Below are 6,657 nucleotides of genomic sequence, written 5' to 3'. Positions count from 1 at the left end.
CACACACACACACCACACCTACTGCTCGAGAACCGACAGCTCACACACACACACACACCACACACCTACTGCTCGAGAACCGACCGCTCACACACACACACACACCACACACCTACTGCTCGAGAACCGACCGCTCACACACACACACCTACTGCTCGAGAACCGACAGCTCACACACACACACCTACTGCTCGAGAACCGACAGCTCACACACACACACCTACTGCTCGAGAACCGACCACTCACACACACACACACCACACACCTACTGCTCGAGGACCGACACTCACACACACACCTACCTCAAGAGAACAGACAGCTCACACACACACCTACTGCACGAGAACCCACAGCTCACACACACACCTACTGCCTATCCCTTCCTGTCCCCGTCTCCCCTTGCTTGACTTCCATGAAGTTTAGAAAATCCCTCAGATTACAACCTCTCCAGGGTTCGCCCGTTTTCTCCCATGAGGTCAGAGTGTGTAGCGTTCAGAACCGCGCTGTGAGCTGAAGTCCGATGACGTCGTGCTTTAGTGGTGACTGCACCTCTCGCTGGAACATGAGGTGATGGGAGGGAGGTTAAACAGTCGGATATGACTATATCGGAGGTGTGATGATGTTTTCAGAAGCAGCACAGTGCACACCCACGCCTACCTGACAGCAAGATGACACAGTTTACGTAAGCAGAATTATCTATTGAGTAAAGTATCAGGGTTGAGTTTCATGTCATATTTTCATGTTTCTGATCGGTTTGATTGATTCCCATTGGATTATTGATGCATGAAAACATTCTCACCTATGTAAGACATGCATAGTGCACAGGGTTTTGCATTTTGTATGAAATATTAGAATTGTAAATTCGATTTTGGTCGGAAATATCGCGGCCGGTCGGAGACTGAAGACATTTACAAGTTGAGCTCATTAAAACGTTGAGCCCTTTCACATTTATAAAGCAGCAGCTCACTAAACCAACTGTACGTTTAGTCACTCACTTGATATTCAGATGCATTCTGTGGAAGGAATTCATGAAAAACTGCCTGAAAACGTGTTGCAGAACAAAAACACACACACACACACACACACACACACACACACACACACACACACACACACACACACACACACACACACACACACACACACACACACACACACACACACACACACACACACTCTCTCTCTACCAAAATGGAGCTTGGAAAATATTACGGCAACCATCTTTTATTTATCTTTTATATCTTTGTTTACAAATCTAGTTTATTTCATTCCTTCTCCCCTCAAGGTCACACGTTCAGTCCCTCACCACCACAGACACGGCCGGCGTCAACAAACTCTTTTATTAGAATATCACCTTCACACAACCAACCTCCATACAGAAAGGCAATGTTAACAACCGCACATCCAAATTCATCCTAAAAACGTACGCTTTACAATGCGTCGCCTCTAAAAACAGAAGACATCTTACTTCAGAATCATGTTCCTTGCGGTCTGCGTCGCGGCGCGCTACGAAGCGTTGATTAAAGGAGCAGTAAGCAGCAGCATGGCACACGTCCACCGGTCGCTCCAACACGAGCAGGCGTTGGTTCCTCCAGCAGCGGTCAGACCGTCGGCATGACGACCACAACGGGAGTTAGCCTCACCGCCGCGCTGATGTTAGCTAACCCAGTGGTTAGCTAAAGCAGTTGGTAGCTAGACCAGTGGTTAGCTAGACCAGTGGTTAGCTAAACCAGTGGTTAGCTAGACCAGTGGTTCGCTAGACCAGTGGCTAGTTAACCCAGTGGCTACCCGGTGGTTAGCTAAACCAGTGGTTCGCTAGACCAGTGGCTAGTTAACCCAGTGGCTACCCGGTGGTTAGCTAAACCAGTGGTTTAACTAAACCCAGCCATCCACATATAGTAGCTCTTTAAGTGGTCGAGGTACAAAGTCTCGCGGCTCGGTTCAAATAAATACAAACACAGTAAGTCACTAAACGGGAATCGCGTCACACTTAGAAGTAAAACTATGATAAAGATACTCCAAATTGAGGTGATGGTGCTCAGGAGTCAGTGGGGGGGGGGGGGGAATGAGGAAGGGGAGGAGGGGGGAGGATGAAGATAGGGAGATGAGGGAGGGGAGTGGAAGTGAAAGAGGAAGAGGAAGATGATGAAGAAGATGAGGGTGAGGGAGGTTAGGACGATGATAATGAGGAAGATGAGGTGAGAAAGGGGGGGTGAGGAAGAGGGAGGTGAGGCCGGGTCAGGCCTGGGTCTCCGGCGCTGGGGAGTCCAGGGGGGGTCTCAGTGTCGGGGGCTTCGTGGGGGGGTCTCCGGCATCCTCCTCTGGTCGGGGGCCACACAGGTGTCTTCTGTACACTGGAGGACTGGACACACACACACACACACACACACACACACACACACACACACACACACACACACACACACACACACACACACACACACACACACACACACACACACACACACACACACACAGTTACTTGCTGAACACCGTGTGTTTCCTGTGAGTGAGAGCGTCAGTGACGTCACGTGCAGAGGGAGCAAACGTCCCGGGGCGGTTGGGGGGAGCAGGCGGGGACAGAGGGAGACTAGAGGGAGCGTGTCCGTCTCCTCATGCAACCCGACGGAGGCGTTTGCGTCACCGCATGCAGGAGTAGCGCGGATCCGCTGAAGGAGAACACAAGGGCAGGGGGACAGGAGTACGTGGGGAACGATGCAGCATGCTTAGTGGTGTGGGAGGAATGTAAAGCGTTTCTGCGTTCACGCGTATCCACAGCGCTCCGAACGAACCCAAGGCCTCCGTTTCTGCGACAGCCTCACACGACACACTTCATCGTTAAGTATTCTCCGGTCGGCGTCCACAATTATTTATGTCGGACGCACTTCTTGAAAAGCTCCTCGGTCTGTGTTAAAAGGATCAGGGGGTCACAGCGACCGTCTGTGAGCGGGCGATAATGCACATCCAAAGAGACCTAACTCAGCCTCACAGAACGGCAGAGAGAGATTCATGTTCCTCAACAAGGCTAGCCCGTCCTTTAGGGACTCTTGTTGGGAAATAACTATTCTAAGAATCTATCTCTCTCTAGTGCAATCTCTCGCTCTCCCTCCCTTTCTCCCTCCCTCTCTCCCTCCCTCCCTCTCCCTCTCTCTCTCCCCCTCTCATCACCGCATGCATCTCCCTCTCTCCCTCCCTCCATCTCCCTCCCTCCCTCTCCCTCTCTCTTCCTCCCTCCCTCCCTCCCTCCCTCTCCCCCCCATCCCTCTCTCTCTCCCGCCCTCTCCCTCTCTCTCTCGGAAGTGGGAGGGATCAAGCACCAGGCGTGGAAACACGCCAACATGTAATCCAGCCCAGGCTAATTCACGACCCTCTCTCTCTCTCTCTCTCTCTCTCTCTCTCTCTCTGCTGTGGGGCGAGTGGGAGGTCTGGGGAGCCTCTCTCCACCTCTAGCTCGGTGCCAGCCGACTGCAGGAGACTCCAGGCTGAGGAGCTGCTAGACAAACTACCAGGGATGTGAGGCGGTAATGTCGCCTCCCGCCAGCAGCACATGTACACCGTTGGCATCGCTTACGGACACCGTCCACGTGACGAAGAGCGGCCAAACCCCCCCCCCCCCCCCCCCCCCTTCCAATCAACCGGTGCAGAAGCATGCAACAGCAGGCGTGTTGTTGTTACTTTGGCAATTTCACCACTCCAGTACACAGACTCATCAGGGCGGTGTTTAATAATGCATCCGCTGGTAAGCAGACTCCGTTAGTGGGTTAGTTTTGGGCCAACGCTCCCGACTCGGCTCATTCCGGGGGGCTCCCGGCGGCTCTCGGCCTCACCGCTCGCCGTCCCACCGGCCTGGGCTCTCAGTCGCTGTCGGGCTGGTACAGGTACTTCATCACCAGGTTGTCCACCTTCTTCTTGCCCTCCTTCTTCTTCTTGCCCTCCTTCTTGCTCTCCTTCTTGCCGTGCTTGGCCGAGCGGCTGGGGGGCGCGTCGTCGTCGTCGTCGTCCGAGAGCCGCGGCCGCCTCGCCAGACCCTTCTTCACACTGCTGGAGCTCCGGTACGAGATGGTGGAGCCCGACGAGGAGCTCCCGGACGAAGACGAGGAGGAGGACGAGGAGGAGGAGGAAGAGGAGGACGAGGAGGAGTCCTCCGACTCGCTGGCCTCCTTCTTCTTGGACTTCTTCTTGGACTTCTTGTTCTTCTTCTGCCCCTTGGAGCTGCGGCTCCGGCTGCGGCCGGCGTCCGAGGAGGAGCTCTCCGAGGAGGACGCCTTGCTCTTCTTCTTGGGCTTGCGGCTGCGGCTGGAGGCGGAGCTAAAGCTGCTGGCCGAGCGGTGGCCGTGGTCCAGCGCCGAGCCCGACGCCGAGCGGGACAGGCTGGAGGAGGTGGTTGTGGTGCTCCGGCCCGGGCCTTCGTCGTCTCCCTTCAGCCGAGACACGCCCTTCCGGCCGTCCTCCCCCGCTCCTCCTCCCCCCGGTGCCAGCAAGCCCTCCCCCTCCTCCCCCTCATCGCCGGAGTCCTCCATCTTGCTCCTCTTGAACTTGATGGGCTTGAAGCTCAGCACCTCGTTGATGGCCGCCTCCAGGTCGGGGTCCAGGTAGTTGCGGTGCGTGACGGGCTTGGCGTCCGCGCCGTCCGCCGCCGCCACCGCCGCGCCGTTCCCCTCGGAGGAGCGGGGCCGGGGCGGCTGGGAGTAGCTCCGGCCGCGCGGCGAGCGGGGGCTGTAGGACGACCCCCCGCCCCCGGTGAAGGCCAGGCTGCGGGCGTCCTCGTCATCGTCCTCGTCCACGCACACGCCGAACTCGCTGAGGCCGCAGCTGCGCGCCAGCGACAGGCGGGAGCCGGCGCGGCGCTCCTCCTTCCAGGAGGTGCTGCGCTGCAGCGAGCGTGGGCTGAAGCGGCTCACGCTGCTGATCGTCGACTTGTCGTCGTCGTCGTCGTCGTCGTCAAACGCCGCCGGCCGCCGCCTGGGCGCCAGCGAGGACACCACGGAGTCGGCGTCGGGGCTGGCGCCACCGCCGCCGCCGCGGGACGCGGTCCAGCGGCGGTCCAGGCCCTTGCGGGCGCGGCTGGCCGCCTCCGAGTACGCCGCGGAGATGACGGAGCCGCGGTCGTCCATGTCGTCGGTCGTGGACTTCCTGCGGTCGTCGGGGGCGTCGCCGCCGCCGCCGCCGGGCTTGGCCTTGGCCTTGCGGAGGGCGGCGTGGTCGTGGCCGTCGGGCTGCTCCTTCAGCGCGCTGAACAGCGAGCTCTCGTCGCCCTTCCCCCCGATGGAGTCCTTGAGGTTGGAGCGCTTCCTGTAGCTCAGGGTGCTCATCACCGACACCGAGCGGCTCAGGTCCGGCTCCTGACCCTCTCTCCCCCCGTCCGACGCCTTCTCCTTGCCCTCCTTCCCCTCCTTGGGGTCCGCGTTGGCCGCGTGTCTGAGTGGTTCATACCGCACATCAGGGGCGAACGAAGGAGAGGAAGGAGGAACGGAAATATACAAGGAGGAAGAGGGGGTGAATTTAAACAAGGGAAAAGGCGTGTGTGTTTTCTAATCATGTGCATTTCTTTAATCCCACGCTACAGGAAGAGATGTAGCCCGGTGGACCCGTGCTATACTTCTCCGTGCTCGTCTGAAACCATGCAGCAGTGCATCACCTCTTTCCCGCCTCGCAGGAATGAAAACGATTCTTTGTCATTTGCATTCGTCCTTGGCAGCGTCTTTAAAGTCAAGAGGCGAGGAGGAGGAGAGGGAGGAGGAGGAGGAGGAGGAGGGGAGAGGAGGAGGAGAGGGAGGAGGAGGAGAGGGAGGAGGAGGGGAGAGGAGGAGGGGGAGAGGGAGGAGGAGGAGGAGGAGGAGGGGAGAGGAGGAGGAGGAGGAGGAGGAGAAGGAGGAGGGGAGAGGTGGAGGAGGAGGAGGAGGAGGAGGAGGAGATGGAGGAGGAGGAGGGGAGAGGAGGAGGAGATGGAGGCCGCGGGAGTGAGTATAACCGGTGCTATGGCGGCTATGTATACAGTCAGAAGGGTAATCTAGCATAGGGAACATCTCACTAACCCAGTCAGAGGGACCATTTAGCAGCCATGCCAACTGGCCACCGGCCACCTCCATAAATCTGTCAGCGCGACCTCCGCCGTCGTTAGGGAGATGGCTGCGAGGGACCGTTGACACCTCATCCTAGGGAACACTCACCCGGCCCTCGTCCAGAGCCCCGCCCCGGGGGAGCGCTTGTTTCGAGGGCGAGGCGGTGGGGGCGGTCGGGGGGTTGTTCCCACGAGGCTACGACAACACAGAGGAGTGCTGTGTAGGTTGTAGGGCCTGAGGGGAGGGAGCGAGGGCAGGGGAGGAGGGGGAGGAGGGGGAGGGAGAGGGAGAGGAAGGAGAGACACTAACCTTGCGCTCTTCAGGCTGCCCTCGTCCGACGGGGCCTTGGTGGAGCCCTTGTTCTTGGACAGCCAGGACTTGACGCCGTCCACGCGGTCCTCCACCTCCGAGTCCGTCTCCGTCTCGTCTCCGCTGCGCCGGGAGAGGGAAAGTGAAAGTGAGTCGGCGGACGGCGGTGTGTGAGACGGAGTCGTCCATCACGCCGCTGTCAGACACGACTACCACGACGACGCGCGTCACCTCCACGCCGCTGTCGGATGACAGCGGCGTGGAGGTGGCGCGCGTCGTCGTGGTA

The 6,657-nt window shown here is 58.5% G+C and overlaps 1 protein-coding gene across 1 annotated transcript in view; it reads right to left on the bottom strand.

The window, feature by feature from the left end:
* Positions 1-2,065: 2,065 nt before the first annotated feature.
* The window catches only part of LOC130386155 (serine/arginine repetitive matrix protein 2-like), a 17,312-nt gene continuing 12,720 nt past the window's right edge, over positions 2,066-6,657 (bottom strand). The window contains exons 12-14 of the mRNA XM_056594931.1: positions 6,372-6,494; positions 3,828-5,418; positions 2,066-2,362 (exon numbers count right to left, since the gene is read on the bottom strand). Coding sequence (XP_056450906.1) covers positions 3,855-5,418; positions 6,372-6,494 — 1,687 coding nt within the window. The 3' untranslated portion in view covers positions 2,066-2,362; positions 3,828-3,854. The remainder of the gene's footprint in view (positions 2,363-3,827; positions 5,419-6,371; positions 6,495-6,657) is intronic.

The sequence above is a fragment of the Gadus chalcogrammus genome, chromosome 7 (assembly GCF_026213295.1).
Source record: "Gadus chalcogrammus isolate NIFS_2021 chromosome 7, NIFS_Gcha_1.0, whole genome shotgun sequence".
In the NCBI taxonomy this organism is placed as follows: domain Eukaryota; kingdom Metazoa; phylum Chordata; class Actinopteri; order Gadiformes; family Gadidae; genus Gadus; species Gadus chalcogrammus.
The sequence above is the reverse complement of the archived record's forward strand: the minus strand, read 5'-3'. Positions and strand labels throughout refer to the sequence as shown.